Raw genomic sequence first — 16,361 nt, 5'->3', positions numbered from 1 at the left:
GGTTTAATTGTTTTTGGGGGACTGACCCCATGCTGGTCATACGCTAGTTTAATCAACTCCACCAACCAAAAGGAAAGTTTCTGTCGGGTTGGTGAACACCCCTTGAACTTCCCCTGTAAGTCTATAAACATCAGAGGTGTTTTACGTATAGCACTCGTGGCCTTCAAATAGAACAGAAGAGCCCATCGGACGTCTAGCGAATGCATCACACGCTTGAGGGGAGACGTTGGATCCCTAAAAAAGGTAGGTAGTACAATATCGGCGTTCAGGTGAAAATCAGTCACTACTTTGTATAGCAAGGGTAAATTTTATAGCTGATGTTTCACGAAGAGAGATGCGCGGGAAGTCCACTTCTGTTTATTATGTTTGTTATGAATGAATATTATTACTGTTAAAATCAATAAAAATTCAATTTGGGGAAAAAAGAAAATCAGTCACTACTTTAGGCCGGAATTCAGGATCCAAGCGCATGACAACCCTTTCTGGATAGAATTTTGTATAGGGTTTGTCTATACGAAGTGCACGCAGTTCACTTATGCGTCTGGTGGAGGTTACTGCCACTAAGAACAGAGTTTTTAGGGTCAAGTGTTTCAGAGATGCCGTAGCTAGTGGTTCAAAGGGAGCTTCCGTCAGAGATGAAAGAACTAAGGAGAGGCTCCACTTCTCGGCTGGCCGCCGCACTGGAGGATATAGATTATTGATGCCTCTTTAAAAGTCCTTACAACGTGGATGGGTAAAGACTGTTTTGCCGTCCCACCCATCGTGGTGCGCCGATATTGCCGCCATATGAACCTTAATAGACACTTTTGCTAGTCCGCTCTGCTTCAGAGTGGTAAGGTAGAGAAGGACGGCTTTCAGACTCGCCTCCCTAGGGTCATAGCCTTTGGAGGCAGCATGTGCAGCGAACCTACACCATTTCGCCCTGTAGCATCGTCTCGTGGACTGCTTACGGGTATTTAGGAGGATCTTCCTCAGAAGCCTATCCTCCATGCTGTGAGATTCAGTACAGACAGGCTGGGGTGCACCACCCTGCCTTGATCTTGAGTGACTAGATCTGTCCACTGAGGGAGTCTCCTGTAATTCCCTCCCAATAGTCTGAGTAGCTGTGTGTACCACGGCTGCCTTGGCCACCATGGCGCAATCACTATTGCTCTCGTTTGGTCGTGTAGTAACTTGGCCACCACCCTGAGCAGTAAGGGTGTGGGTGGATAAGCATAAAATAGCTCCTGGCTCCAGAGATACTGAAAGGCATCGCCCTTGCTCAGTGGTCCGACTCCCATCCGTGAGCAGTAATGCTCGTATCTGCTGTTCTCGGTGGTTGCAAATAGGTCCACCCTTGGTCTGCCCCAAGCTTTGAATAGTTGATCCAGCACTTCCGGATGCAATTCCCATTCGTGCTGTTCCAACACTAGGTCCCTGATCAGTGAGTCCGCTAGACAGTTCATGCTGCCCTTGATATGAATGGCCACGGGGTAAATTCCAAGCGGGATGCACCAGTTCCATAACTGCAGACTGAGATTGCATAGAGACCTGGACACTGTTCCGCCTTGCTTGTTGACATAAGCAATGGCTGTCGTATTGTCCATCTGTAACTGGACAGTTTTCCTGACAAGCTCTCCCTGAAAGGCGACCAGGGCTCTGAACGCAGCCAGCAGTTCGAGGAAGTTGATGTGCAGGAGTCTCTCCTTTGGAGTCCATACTCCTTGAGCTCTGTGGTGCAGCAAGTGCGCCCCCCAGCCATGCATGGAGGCATCGGATGTCACTGTCAACGCGGGTTCCCATGTGCGAAATTGAATGCCATTGAGCATATTCGACTCTTTTGTCCACCAATTCAACGAATCTAAAACTTTCCGTGGAAGAGTCACCCGCTTGGACTGAGGTTCGGACCTCGGCTTGTAGGCTCTCAGAAACCAGAGCTGTAGCTTGCGCATCTGTAATCTCGCGTACAGGACTGTGGTGGTGCAGGACACCATCAGACCCAACAGTACCTGTACTGTCTTTGCCTTTTGTACGGGATTCTCTTGACAACAGTAAATCAGGGCACGCAGACTGGAAAACCGAGCTACTGGGAGGAATGCCTTTTGGGCTGACATATCCAACTCCGCGCCAATGTACTGCAGGCGCTTTGCCGGCTTGAGAAAGGATTTCTCCCCATTGATCAGCACTCCCAGGTTCTCCAGCAGGTTCGTCACCACGTCTATGTGCCTCAGCAATTGTTTCTTTGTCTCGGCTGTCAGAAGCCAATCATCCAAATACAGATATATGGACACACCCTGTACTCTGAGATGGGCTATTATCACTGCCACACATTTTGTGAACACTCTGGGGGCGGTGACTAGTCCGAACGGAAGCACATTGTATTGGTAAATCTTGCTCCCCATGGTGAAGCGTAGATACTTGCGATGATTCTGCTGAATGCCTATGTGAAAGTACGCATCTTTTAAGTCGAACGTTGCAATCCAGTTCTCCCCATGGAGCAGTTGAAGGATTGCTTAAAACGTTGTCATTCTGAATTTTCGTACTTCGATGTACTGATTCAGGCCTCGCAGATCCATTATAGGTCTTATGCCCTCGTCGCGCTTGGGGATTTGGAAGTAGCGAGAATAAAATCCCATCCGACTGAAAGCCCACCTCACCAGTGATATCGCTCCCTTCTTCTGCACCTTCTTCTGCACCTCTGGAGCTTCTGCACCTCTTCCCTCAATATTGGTGTTTCCGGAGTGTATTTCACTCCCAGGAACGGCGGGTATTCCTTGAACTACAGCGCATATCCCGTTGAAACTATGCGGAGGACCCACTGATCCGATGTTATATGGTGCCATGCTTGGGCATGGCTTGCCAGCTTGATGGTTACTCTGGCGGTGTTGAAGGAGATGGTGTTCCTGGTACTCAAATGCTTGAACTCGGTTAGAGGAGGTACTTTGCTTGTTGTTGGTGGGCTCAGCGGCTGATCAAAGCTGCTGCTCTGCTTGTGGCATTTTCTTATTTTGAGAAGTTTGGTTTGCCCTATTCCTCGCGTAATAGGGTCATCTGTTGTTATTGCCAAAACGTTGGTAAGGTCGTTTGATGTCCCTCCTGTCAGAATGACGATAGGAACCCTGACGAGCTTGATACTGCCTGTACTGAGTATACTGACTGTAAGGTCTGTTTTTACCAGTATATCTGGAATTAGTGAAAGACCGAGCTGTAATCCGAGATTTCTTCCACTGCTCCATGTTGTCATCTGTCTTGTCAGAGAAGAGACCAGCACCATCAAATGGCAATGTCTCAATCCGATCCTTCATGTCTTGTTGGAGACCCGTTGCTCGCAACCAGGCATGCCTTCTTAGAACAATAGAAGAGGTCAGAGTCCGAGACTCGGATTCGGCTAGGTGCTTTGCGTTCGCCAATTGTTGGCGGGTGGCTGCAGTCGTCTTCACAAATATCGCCTCGAACCTCTTGACAAACTCCCCTGGCTCCAGCGCAGCGCACTGATCATACAAAGCCTCCCAGAGGGAATGTGTATATCTTGCCTGGCAAGCTACATAATTTGCTATCTTGATAGACAAGCATGTCCAGCTTGCGGCCTTCTTTATCTGCCGGTGTTGTATGTCGCTTACTGCCTTTAGTTGTTGTTGCACAATCTACTACCAGAGAATTTGGAGCGGGATTGTGCACCAGGTAAGCATTTTCCTCCTCTTGAATATGATATAGAGCCTCCAGTCGCTTGGAAGTAGGTGTTGAAGTCTGTAATACCTCCCAAGCCGACTTAGCCGCCCTTGAAATATTTATTTATTATTTTTATTTATTTATTATTAAAACTTTTATACCGCCCTTCCAAAAGGCTCAGGGTGGTTTACATTAAAACACCATTAAAATCAATTAATAATTAATAATATTAATTAATAAATATGTGGCAGCATAGGCAGGTAAACCGGCTGGAGACCCGCGGCGGACCGCATCATATTATAAACGGGGTCCTCTAAGTCAGTTGTTTTTTCCTTGAGGTGTAGACCTAGCACTCGAGCCATTTCTGCTACCTGCTGATGGTAACCTTTCATTTCCTCATTAGGAGAAATTGATGGAACTGCTGCAACATCAGAGTCTGGATCCAGGAGTGAAGGAGTGTGTGGATTTTCGGTATCACCTTCTGTTGAGTCTGAGGTATAGTCCTCCTCAATATCATCATCATCTTCTTCTTCTCTTGACGAAACAGATGAGTTGCCTACAGCTGTAGAGGTCACTCTAACTGGTTCCTTAGTTGTTTGTGTCGCTGCCTGGTGCAGAACAGAGAGCAACGGTTGGGTCGACGTAAGTGGCATATCAGTCTGCAACGAAATTGATCGCTGCGTTGGCAGTGTGAGTTCTGGTCTGAGTGGTAAGTACGTCTGACGCAAAATCGTACATTGAGTAGGTCTCGGTACAGAGGCTTGGACGGCCGTCTCCGCCCACTGCACAGGAATCATAGGCTGCACAGCAGTCTCAGTTCTAGTAGCTTGCATGACAGTTTGCACGGCAGTCTCCATGCTATGTGCTCTTACCGGGGGGGGGTGGTGTACGTCCCCGTTCTTCCAGCCATCTTGTGAAAAGGGAGTAGTCCTCTCGAGATATTGTTATGGAATCTCCCCAACCACCTCTGGGTAGGAGGCCCATGACAGGCGTAGCCTTTGCTGAAAGAGAGGGCGTCTTAGGAATATGCAGAGCATTATAGTCACCTTCATTGAAACCAGTAAAGGTGTAGGTAGAAGGTGTACTCTCCTCCGATTTAAGCAAGCGTGCCAGCCTGCCCCCGGGAGAAAGCTCTCTTTACCCTGGCGTGGTCACAGGGGACATTCCAGATGTTGGCAATTGGATGACCCCTGAATTTTTCTCTTCATAGGGCACGACACCGAGGTCGACGCTGGGCACGATGTCGAGTTCGGTGTCAAAAATAACTGCAACCGTCGACTCCGGAGCAGCAAAGCCTGTAGACGCCGGCCTCTATGCCGAGTGGTGTCAGTGTCGAGAAGTTGGTATCGAAGGCACCGCTGTCTCCTGTCTATTCTCCCTCGACGCCGAGTGGTCTCGATGTCTAGACAGTGGAGTCAATGGAGACTGATGAGGTGTCGGTGCCGGGGATAAGGAAGCCACTCACCGTCGAGGGATGACGTAATTCTGCAGACCCGAAGGCGAGGGAGTGTGCTCCACAACCAGCTCTAACTGCTTCTGCTTCTTAGGAGGCGGCTCCTGCTTCAAAAGCTTTCCCCTGTGTTTCCCCTTGTGGCTTGAATGGCGATCCTCCGGTCGCTTAAACGGGGCTGATGCAGTCAAGTCGAAGCGGTCGACGCCACAGCTTTCGATGTCGTAGCCCTCGATGCGGAAGCACTCGATGTCGAGGCCTTCTCTGCCGATTTCGAGGAACCAGCCTCCTTTGGGGTCTTAGACTGCCCTTTCGGAGCAGGACTCGGCACAGTACTCTCTGTAGCCATCTTAGGCGCCAGAGACTCCTCAAGCAAATACACCCTAAGGCGTGCTGCACGATTCTTTAAAGTCTGCTTGCTAAAAGTAACGCAGACCGAGCAGGATTTTGTGTCATGCCTCTCTCCTAAACAGAACAAGCAGAGGGCATGGCCGTCTGTTGAGGGAATCTCCCCGCGGCAGTTAGTGCACCACTTAAAGGTTGTCTTGTCCTTCCTAGACTTCCCCGAGCCATCTGTCTTACCAGATCTCTCGGTCATTTTCGATGATTAGTCGTCTGTTCCGTTGTCAGAGGAAAAAATCAGAGATTGCAACAAATCCGAAGGGGTGTCCGTGAGGGATGCCGAGTCCATTCCGTCGTCAGAGGGGGAAATCAGAGATCGCAACAAATCCAAAGCAGTGTCCGTGAGGGAAGCTGAGTCCGTATGCAAAATTCAAGCCAAATGATCCGAAATTACGCCAAGTCCAAAGGAGTATCCGTAAGAGTTGTCAAAGTCCGTGTCCAAAGTTCAGAAGTCCAAATAAACGAAAAACAAACTTTCTTCGAGGAGCAACTATCTCCGAGTACTGATTGCAATGGCGGTCAGAAAGAAACTGATTGCAGAGACGCCCAACCGCCACTAGAGGCTACTACAGTCACGTGCAACAGGCGGTTGCTGGCGTCACGAGGAGCTAACGAATTTTACCTGAAGCTGATCTGCGCAGGCGCAGAACCCACTATTTATGGATGATGGAACCACTATCCAGATCTAATAGGTCTAACGTAAAAGCTCCTGCTCTCAGGATACAAAATAGAGCTTATCATTCTGCTGTACATTTTAACATCTGCTAATATGCAAGAAACTTCAAATGGAAGCTGTTTAAAAATAAATACATGGCAAGGTGAAGGGTGTCTGACCTCAGTCACTGGGCCAACAGTTACTGAAATGGTGCTACCCTTCCCTCCCACAGTATTGGTAGCCTTCTGGCTACAGAGGTGAGGGATGAGAGAGAGGAATATAAAAATACATGCAATAATAAAGCAGTGGGTTTAGGAGCATTCCTATAACTTGCATGCATCTGGGTTACTATTTGCAAAAAAGAATCAGATTTGCTCTGTAATTAAACAGAATGCTCATTGCATGACAAACAAGGGAAAATAAGTATTTGGATTTTTACAGCGTCCCACCTTGCTTGATTGGAGTGGATTTATTTCTGATGGGCCGATTCTTCCCTGGCTCACCATTATTTCCACTGCGGTTCTGGACGCTGGAGCCTGATGAGGACGGCTGACTTGCCATCTCTTCCACAGCCGCTGAGCCCAGTAGTTCCTCAGTAGTATCTGAAACTTTTAAACAGAGTGTCACTAGCTTAGCAAAGGAAGCCAAATGGCAGAGTCTGGGGAAGATGCTAATCAATTGATTTGAAAATGAAAAGCACAGCCTTAACTTGACTTAGAGTGTGGGCAAGCAGACCTCATGTGCTTGATGGGAGAGTCCCTCTATGGAAACTCCCTTGGTTGCAAACACATGGCTCAGTACAAGCTCTAGCAATCCTGCAACAAAGGAATTCCCAAAGCTGGACACCCCCCCCCCGATATGGATGGACCACAAGTCCCATCATCCCCTGACACAACGGCCAAACAGATGAATGATGGGAGTTTGGTCCCCAGATGTGGATGGACTACATGTCTGAGAACCCCCTATGTGAGGGGACCTTGGGAGTAGGGATGGCAAAGCGGGACAATTGGCTGTTGCCCGTGGTGGGGATCGCCTCAGTATTACTTTCCTCCGGGGGTGGGGGGGGCGGCGACAGCAACACACCCGCCTGTGTCATCTGGAGTTGGCCCCCACCGGGAAGCAGCGAGATGACATTGGTCGACAGTGAAGTCTCGCGGAAGCTTGGGGAGATCTTGCAAGTGTTCGGCTCGAGATTTCAGCCCCAGCCTAGATCTCGTGAGACTCACTCCAAATGCCAGGGACTATAAAAGAGACAGTTGGCCAGTGAGGAGGGGCCAGTTCTCAAGCAGGGCTTAAGCTGGCAGTAGCCCTGCGACTTGAACAAAGGCTCAGGGCAGCTCCTCCCTAACGGTATTGTGACAGAACAAGCTCTCGTTGTGGGAGGGTGTGCTCGCCGTGGAGCAACTCTTGAGGCCCAGCTGGTCTACCTGACCCTCCCAGTCTAAACACTGGAGGACATCCTTGGGGAGAAGCCTGACACCCAGCTATAAAAAATTCAAGGCGCTGCAAAACTTAGTCTGCATCCTGCCATTTGTCCTTGTGAAATTAAAGCTGTTAGTCATGATTAAGTGCCATTGAGATTAATGGGATTCAAATTAGTCATGACTAACTTGTCTCATTTATTTCAATGTTCTTTATTCAGGACTAATTTAGTCTGGATCCTGCCCAAAGGCTTTAAGCCCTTGCAGTCTGTGTGGGGACTAATTATTGATTTTGGGAGAGGATCCTGGCATGCCAACGCATTCTTCTTGAAGTCCCTGCTAGACAGGACAGGAAAGCATGGTGTAGTGGTTGGAATGCTGGACTAGGACCGGGGAGACCCGAGTTCAAATCCCCATTCAGCCATGAAACTAGCTGGGTGACTCTAGGCCAGTCACTTCTCTCTCAGCCTAACCTACTTCACAGGGTTGTTGTGAAAAAGAAACTCAAGTATGTAGTACACTGCTCAGTGGACCACCTAATCAGCTGTTGTAAAAAGATCGCACAGACTGACTACAAACAAAGGCATTTCAAAGTAGCAGGGATGATACACTGGAACATCTGCAAAAAATACGAGCTACGTGTAGCCAAACATTGGTGGGACCATCAAATTGAAAAAGTGGTTGATAATGAAGATGTAAAAATATTATGGGATTTCCGACTACAAACAGACAAACATCTGCCACACAATACACCAGATATCACTGTAGTCGAGAAGAAAGAAAAACAAGTCAAAATAATCGACATAGAAATACCAGGGGATAGCAGAATAGAAGAAAAAGAAATAGAAAAAATCACCAAATACAAAGATCTACAAATTGAAATTGAAAGGCTGTGACAGAAAAAGACCAAAATAATCCCAGTGGTCATTGGCGCCCTGGGTGCAGTCCCAAAAGACCTTGAAGAGCACCTCAACACCATCGGGGCCACAGAAATCACCATCAGCCAACTACAAAAAGCAGCTTTACTGGGAACAGCCTATATTCTGCGACGATATCTATAACAATTGACAATAAAATTTAGCCATCCCAGGTCCTTGGGAAGGACTCGATGTCTGGATAAAACAAACCAGCCAATAACACCTGACTGACTGTGTAAACAAGAAATAATAATTTTCAGTGTTGTGCTTCCTTAACAAACACAGTCACATCTCCTGGGTGGTTGAACAAAAATGGCTGAAGTGGCTCTGCAAAACCCATTTCCACTTACCATGAGATGAAACTGAAGAATTAGTCCTAGTTAAAGGCAATGAGGTATTCAGGTTTGTTTTAGGTTGCACCTTCAGTTGCTTATGTTTGCCTTTGGGGCTAAAAGAAATGGAAAAGGATTTGAGTCACAAGAAGTCACACAAATATATTTCCTAGCTTCTGCCAATTTTTAAGAGACATTGTAGCAAGAGCTCTTGAGAAGGTCCAGCTGAAGTAAGTGGAGCCAGGAAAAATGTTTAATTCAGAGGTTTTGGGTGGTTCCTCTTGGTTTTTTACTTGCTTTGTGGCTAAAGGCATGAAAACAAAAATAAACACACTACTGTGAATTATCCAGCGGTCATATAAAACCAGCTTCATCTGAGGGATTCAGTTCAGAGAATCCCCAATTAGTGCATCAACAATACAGATTTTTCAGAGTTAGGGTCCCTCTTACCACTACATTTCTTTCTCCCCACTTTGCAATGTCTGAGGGGTCAGATGTGAGTCCGACAGACAACCCTTATACACGGGATTCACAAGTAGCGACATTGTTGACACAGTGTCTTTTACTGGCACTGAGAGCGCTTTATCCTGCATCATGATCTTAGATGCAGGACCCGCCACCACTCCCTAACTGGAGGAAAAGCAGAAAATTCAGGATATGAGACAGGATGGGAGCAATCTAAGATCCACCCCCTGGGTGACCCAGTGCCACTGAGACCCCCACATTAGGAAAAACCAAGCCAGTGCCCCCACCATGACCTGAGGATGCAGCCTGTCCTCCGACTTGAAGGAGTTTCCTGAGGAACTAACGATCTTGGCAGCATTGCCAGAGCCAGTGTCTGGGAAATCAGGTACAACCCCTTTAAGAGACAGAGCAAAGGGCAAAGGGGTGCAGCGAATCCAGCCTGCCTGGACATCGGGTATAAAACCCAGCCGTCTGCAGTGAGAAGTCACTGAACAACATTTTCTTTGATGTTGCAGCACCCAGCTCTCATTACCCTGCTCAGCACTGGCCCTTGGATCTGGCACCAGTCTGGACACCACTGGATCCCTGCCTTGGCAAATACTCTGGAACAGGATAATACAAGGAGGATACTATGCTGTTCCTTTTTCTCTGAAAACCTGGTTTAATATTTTATAGCATGTGGAACACTGCAGGTGTCAATTGGCAAGGTGGGCGTGTGACAGCAATCGAGAAGAAAGAGAATTCATGGACACACAGGTAGCAAATTACCTGGGGGCCCTGCTGCTAGAGGAAGAACTGCTGCTACTCCGGAGTCTTTTTCGGTACCGTAGTCGCGTCCACCTCCTCTTCTGATGCTGCATTGCTGACTTGTACTCGGAAATAATGGTCTTGATATGGTTCTCAAATAAGGCAGATAAGCGAAGCGTCATGCTGTAGATCTTGAAGGGGAGGGTGGAAAAACAAAGGATTACATCTGTGCACCAACAGGGGCAAGAGGGCGGAAATTAGACATGCAACAGCTAATCGCTGCTCAGCTCCAAAGCTTCTTGGGGTGATCCTATGTCAGTCACTTGCGCTCAGGCTAGCCTACCTTGCAGGCTTGTTGCAAGGACAAAGAGGGGTAACACCACAGACATTAATACATTATCAGAGCAACCTACTTCACAAGTAAGTTACACTTCTGTGAATATAATGAATTGTGAGCATGGGGGGAGGAACAGCCATCTCTCAGCATTCTACAAATTTATTTCATGCCTAATTTGCACATGTCAGATTGAGGACTTTCAGGCACAGCCCATGTATATAGGAATCTGCCTTCTGCTGAGTCAGACCCTTGGTTCATTTAGGTCAGTATTGTCTGCCCTGACTGGCAGTGGCATCTCCAAGGTTTCAGGCAGGAGTCTCCTCTCAACTCGACCTGGATATGCTGCCAGGGATTGAACCTGAAACCTTCTGCATGCAAAGCAGACGCTCTTCAACTGAGCTACAAGCCCATCTCATACTTCTCCCCATAGCCTTGTACTTTTATTTACTTATCTACATTTATATCCCACTCTTCCTCCCAGGAGCCCAGACATGGTTATGTTTATCCTTAACAACCACCTTGTGAGGTGGGTTTGGCTGAGAAGTACCAGACTGGCCCAGAGTCACCCAGTGAGTTTCATGGCTGAATGGGGATTTGAACTCAGGTCTCCCCAATCCTAGTCCAACGCTCACACTGGCTCTTCAAGGCTATGTACTTGGGCATCTTACCCTTGATTTTTTATTAGGTGTGTACGCTTTCGAGTTGCAGAATATCAAGCGAACGTCTTTGTAGAATTCTAGGGGGTTCATATAATTGCCAGCTTCCAAAGTTTCTTTCACAGTGCTGAAGTCCATTGGAGTGTCTACAATATCTCGATAATCCTGTGAGCAGCATTTTATGGAAGTTAAGTGCGACAAATTAGGGTTAGGTTAAACATTGCATACATTGAGTCATGAATGCTTACAAAGTTACTTTGATTGACTGACGTCAAGTCAGTGTCAACTCTTAGCGACCATATACTAAAATATACCATATACTTAGTTACCATATACTAACAACAAAAGCCAAAACATTAAAACCAGTTTATACAGTCAGAAATAAGCTTGCTTCCTGTGAATCTATGACGAAGCATATCTGGTGTATTGAGAGAACATGAATTAGCTCCATGGTGATGTCTGCGGTTGCAGTGGCACTTGAGGCTACTGCAGGGCTTCACCACTCCCAGGTGCCAGGAAGTCATGGCATCTAGAAATTTAACTATGGTGCCTGGACTAGGATATTTAGAGGTTAGAGTTATTTAATAAAATCTTTATTTGTCTTGGGGAGCACTGTTTCTGTTCTAAGTATGTGACTTGTAAAGGGGATAAAGAGGAACATAGGAACCTGTCTTATACGGAATCAGACCCTTGGTCCACCTATTGTCTACACTGACCGGTAACGGCTTCTCCAAGGTTTTAGGCAGAACTCTTTTCCAGCTCAACCTATAGATGCTGCCAGGGACTGAACCTGGGATCTTCTGTGTACAAAAGCAGATGCTCTGCCACAGAGTCCTCATCCCCAAGAAAAACACATTTACTCACTCACTCCCCAATCACTCAGTTTGGTCATTGTGTCAGGTGTCCATTGCCTGGCTCACAACATTTTAGGCTGGCTCCTAAGTCCAAAGAGAAGTTGCCAAGGCCTGGGCTACTCTGATCATGGAAATCACATGGAGTAGATGCATTTATCACTGGTGCACCAAATACATTTCTCCATGCTATGCTCCATGCAGTGCATTTCTCCATGCTGTAAGCAGCAATGGGATTGTGTTGAAAAACAAATTATTGTGGGGCTGCATGGAATTACTTATTTATAGCCTGCTTTTCCATGCCAAGATGGGACCCTCAAGATGGCCAATGATGTTTCTTGAAAATGAAACCATTTAAAACAGTAACATGGACACAAACTCCATCAATCAGTAGGAAGCATTCTAACAGTGAAGGCCAAACCCTATTACACTGTTCCAAAGTGTGTCCAAAGGTTTCTCTAAATAGCATTGTTTTTTATTTGTTCGTCTGAAGGTGAACAAAGGAGAAGCTGGGTGGATCCCATGGGGTAAGAAGTCCATATCTACCCACCTTACCTCAACCGCCCAGAGACGAAAGTTTGGGCGGTATAGAAGTTTAATAAATAAAATAAAATAAAATAAAATAAAATAAAATAAAATAAAATAAAATAAAAGAGGCAGGATCACGTGTAAAACTCCCTTGACAAAGTGTGTTTGTTGTTTTGCATGGGAGAAAGATGTCCTTCGGAAATCCAGGCACCCAATTTCGTATTAAATTTATAGACTATATAGGAACAACTGCCTCATACTGAGTCATCTAGCTCAGTATTGTCTACTCAGACTGGCAGCAGCTTCTCCAAGGCCCTATCTTGGAGATGCTGCCAGGGAAGGAACTTGGAATCTTCTGTATGCAAGCATGCAGGTGCTCTTCCCAGAGCAGCCCCATCAGCTAAGGGGATTATAGCACATCTTATAGTGCTCTTAAGTAGTCTCCCATTCAAATGCAAACCAGGGTGGACCCTGCGTAGCAAAGGGTACAATTCATGCTTGCTACCACAAGACCAGCTTTTTCATTTGCCTACCAACGTGATTTTAGGGGGAAACTGGACATGGGGTTGAGGGTGAGGAGTAATAAAAGGCAAGTTCGGTGTCCTGCTCAGCACATTGCCCACACTGCTGATCCAAGAATGGAAATCTTACGGGGTAAGAAAACAGATCAACGGGTTGCCGGAATGGCTCAGAGTCTTCACGTTCATAGATGAGGCTTAGTAATTGCTTGCACTGCTCTTTCCAGGCGTCGGCATGGGCTGTGGAGGGCTGCTTTTCCGTTTGCTGCCTTACCTGGAGGTTTTAAAAGGAACAACTTAAATGCTCTACCATTTTTTCAGTTTCTTCTTCCATTTAATTAGGTGGTGCGAGGCCAGGATCATAGTTTTACAATACTGCCAAGAGATATATTATATACATTCACCTACAGGATAACCCACGATTTACTGCGTTGATTTATAAATGTAATGTCAATTGTATCAACCTGGCTTTTTACTTTTAGACCACCTTTCAATAGAAAATGTCTTCACAATGTGGTGTAGGATTTATTATTATTATTATCTTGTTTACACAGTCAGACAGGTGTTATTGACTGGTTTGTTTTATCCAGACATTGAGTCCTTCCCAAGGACCTGGGATGGCTGAATTTTATTGTCAATGTTGTTGCTGTTGTTATAGATATCGTCGCAGAATATAAGCTGTTTCCAGTAAAGCTGCTTTTTGAAATTGGCTGATGGTGATTTCTGTGGCCCCGATGGTGTTGAGGTGCTCTTCAAGGTCTTTTGGAACTGCACCCAGGGCGCCAATGACCACTGGGATTATTTTGGTCTTTTTCTGCCACAGCCTTTCCATTTCAATTTGAAGATCTTTGTATTTGGTGATTTTTTCTATTTCTTTTTCTTCTATTCTGCTATCCCCTGGTATTGCTATGTCAATTATTATTATCATCATCATCATCATCATTATTATTATTAATTCGATTTTGATACCGCCCTTCCAAAAATGACTCAGGGCGGCCCACATAGAGAAATAATAAATAAATAAGATGGATCCCTGTCCCCAAAGGGCTCACAATTACAAGAAACATAAGATAGACACCAGCAACAGTCACTGGAGGTACTGTGCTGGGGGTGGATAGGGCCAGTTACTCTCCCCCTGCTCAATAAAGAGAATCACCGCAGTAAAAGGTGCCTCTTTGCCCAGTTAGCAGGGGATACAAATACAAAAAGTTAAGCTAAGTTAAGTTAAAAGTTAAGTTTAAATACAAAAAGTTAAGCGAAACATAGCAAAACATTTAAAAATGACTAATATGGTGAGAACCCTCAGGCAACTGATGAAATAAAAGTGTTTCCCTCTGTCTATAAAAGCAGACCAGGAAAGAACAGTGATGGTTAAGGGCTGCTGTATTTTCCTGAGGATGCTGATCTTTGAATACAGCTTGGCAAACAAGAGACTATGTTTCAGAAGACCCAAATCCTTCAGGGAAATGTGGTTTGCCAACTTTTGCTCTAAAAGTTGGTTTTTCCAACTGTTTGCTCTACCTCTTTCAGTGCCAAATGGGCATTTGAAATAGGTCTATGGTGGCAGGGGGGAGGCAATTCTTCCACCTGATTTCATTATTAAACTCTAAACACTCAAGGCTAGTTAATACATGTCTCTAGAGATATCAGTAAACTTCTCACCAAGAAGAGAGAAATCCACAGCCCTGCTGAGAGCCACAAACAATTCCATGGGTTGTCAAGATCAACATTAAGCAGTTAAAGCTCATTTTCTAATTCCTGTCCAAAAACTGGACCTGTATGGTAATTAAGAGCCACTTACAGTTCTTTTCCCAGATGAGGTTCCTGGAACATCTGAATCTGCATATCCTGCCACCTGAAGAAAAGTATAATCACTAGATCTTATTTATTTTAAAATAAAATTTATTTGTATTTATTTATTTTATATCTAGGTAAACTGCTTTGGGAACTTTTGTTGAAAAGCGGTTCATCGTATTTGTATCATTACTGCAAACAAAAAAGAGGAGCCAATATTAAAAACTATAGGAGAGAGAGAGAGAGAGAAGATAGCTGGGAAATCCCCCATATGGATAGGAAGCATAGTTTTCTGTAACTATGGAATCTTGCAAGATCTTCTAGTCAGAAGCAATGCCAAAATGAAATCACTGTATTTTTGGAGACTATATACATGTCTTTCTACAACACAGGGGTTCTCAAGCTGGGTCCCCATAGGCTGTTGGACTTCAACTCTCATCACCATTCCACCAAAGGCCACTGTGGCAGGGGATGATGGCAGCTGTACTCCAACAACATCTGGGGATCCAAGCTTGAGAACTCCTGCTCTAAGAGAAACAAAGCCAGCTCGATTCTCACACTGTAGCTCCACAGTCTGACAAGTTCTGCAGGAGACTGACATGGACAGAGCTGGATGTGGTAAGCACTGTTCTAATTTGTTTCATGTTCTGAGACTTCAAATGTAGTTTAGTCTAAATATAAGGTCTGAATTAATCTGGTTTGGGGTTGGTCAGGTGGGGCGAGCTGCCAGTAGTGTTTCAGTGGGTTGGGGTGACCATGACCACCCTCCATGACCAGCTTGGGATAACCGGGGGGTGGGGGGGAGTTGGCCACTCCACCATGTCAGTGTCCAAGTGTGAGCGATGGGGTGCCGCCACACTCCCAGCCATGGAGAACACCCTCTTACTCTGGACATTGATTGGTGGCCACAAGAGGAACCATCCAGCAACCACTGCCAAGTCTGGCCAGACATGGAGATGCTTTGCTCAAAACTGGATCGGTTCCGTCTTCTGGCCTGCCACCAGCTCCTGCAGATACTGCAGCACACACTGCTCAGCACTGCTGCAGGACTTGGTGGGCTCCTCCCATACCCCTGGCAAGATGCCAAGGAACCCCTCCGTAAACCACTGGATGCAATGTGGAGGCAGAACCACCAGTTCATTTGGCCCTGCCAGGGACACCACGCTGCTGGACCAGGAAGTGGTGGTGATGCTGCTGCGGGGGGTGGACTGTGCACTAGCAGTAGGTGCTCCAGCACCCTCCTCCTAGTTGTGCCCCAGCCTCCTCTCCTCTGCTTGCCTAACCTCTTCAACCAGGAGATCCCCCTGCATGGGGAGTTGGGCAGGGGTGTCTGCTTTGCCCTTTATCCTTGAGGCACACAGGCAGGACAAAACATGCACCCAAGGGTGTGCTGAGCTGATCCATCACTCCGGTCCTTAGTTGACCTGCCAACATTCCCCAGTGGCCAGCAAGGTCTGGAGCTCACCTATCTTGAGGATAAGAGCGGCAGGCAAAGCCTGGCTTGGTGTTGCTGTTTCAACATACAAGATGTTCATGGCAACAAAGAATGGCTTAAGTACCATAAGGATAGGTCACACACTTCCAAGACACACCTCCTTGTCAGTGTGTGGATGGCTGCCTCTTGCTCCTGCAGAAGCTGG

At 46.4% G+C, this 16,361-nt stretch overlaps 1 protein-coding gene across 1 annotated transcript in view; it reads right to left on the bottom strand.

Annotated features, from left to right (window-relative positions):
* The window catches only part of BRWD3 (bromodomain and WD repeat domain containing 3), a 100,538-nt gene that overhangs the window by 10,207 nt on the left and 73,970 nt on the right, over nucleotides 1-16,361 (bottom strand). Inside the window, exons 34-39 of the mRNA XM_053274390.1 lie at nucleotides 14,729-14,782; nucleotides 13,061-13,201; nucleotides 11,043-11,195; nucleotides 10,059-10,228; nucleotides 8,844-8,941; nucleotides 6,605-6,763 (exon numbers count right to left, since the gene is read on the bottom strand). Coding sequence (XP_053130365.1) covers nucleotides 6,605-6,763; nucleotides 8,844-8,941; nucleotides 10,059-10,228; nucleotides 11,043-11,195; nucleotides 13,061-13,201; nucleotides 14,729-14,782 — 775 coding nt within the window. The remainder of the gene's footprint in view (nucleotides 1-6,604; nucleotides 6,764-8,843; nucleotides 8,942-10,058; nucleotides 10,229-11,042; nucleotides 11,196-13,060; nucleotides 13,202-14,728; nucleotides 14,783-16,361) is intronic.

Source organism: Hemicordylus capensis, chromosome 11 (genome assembly GCF_027244095.1).
Source record: "Hemicordylus capensis ecotype Gifberg chromosome 11, rHemCap1.1.pri, whole genome shotgun sequence".
Taxonomy (NCBI): domain Eukaryota; kingdom Metazoa; phylum Chordata; class Lepidosauria; order Squamata; family Cordylidae; genus Hemicordylus; species Hemicordylus capensis.
This window is presented reverse-complemented; position numbering and strand designations above follow the sequence as displayed.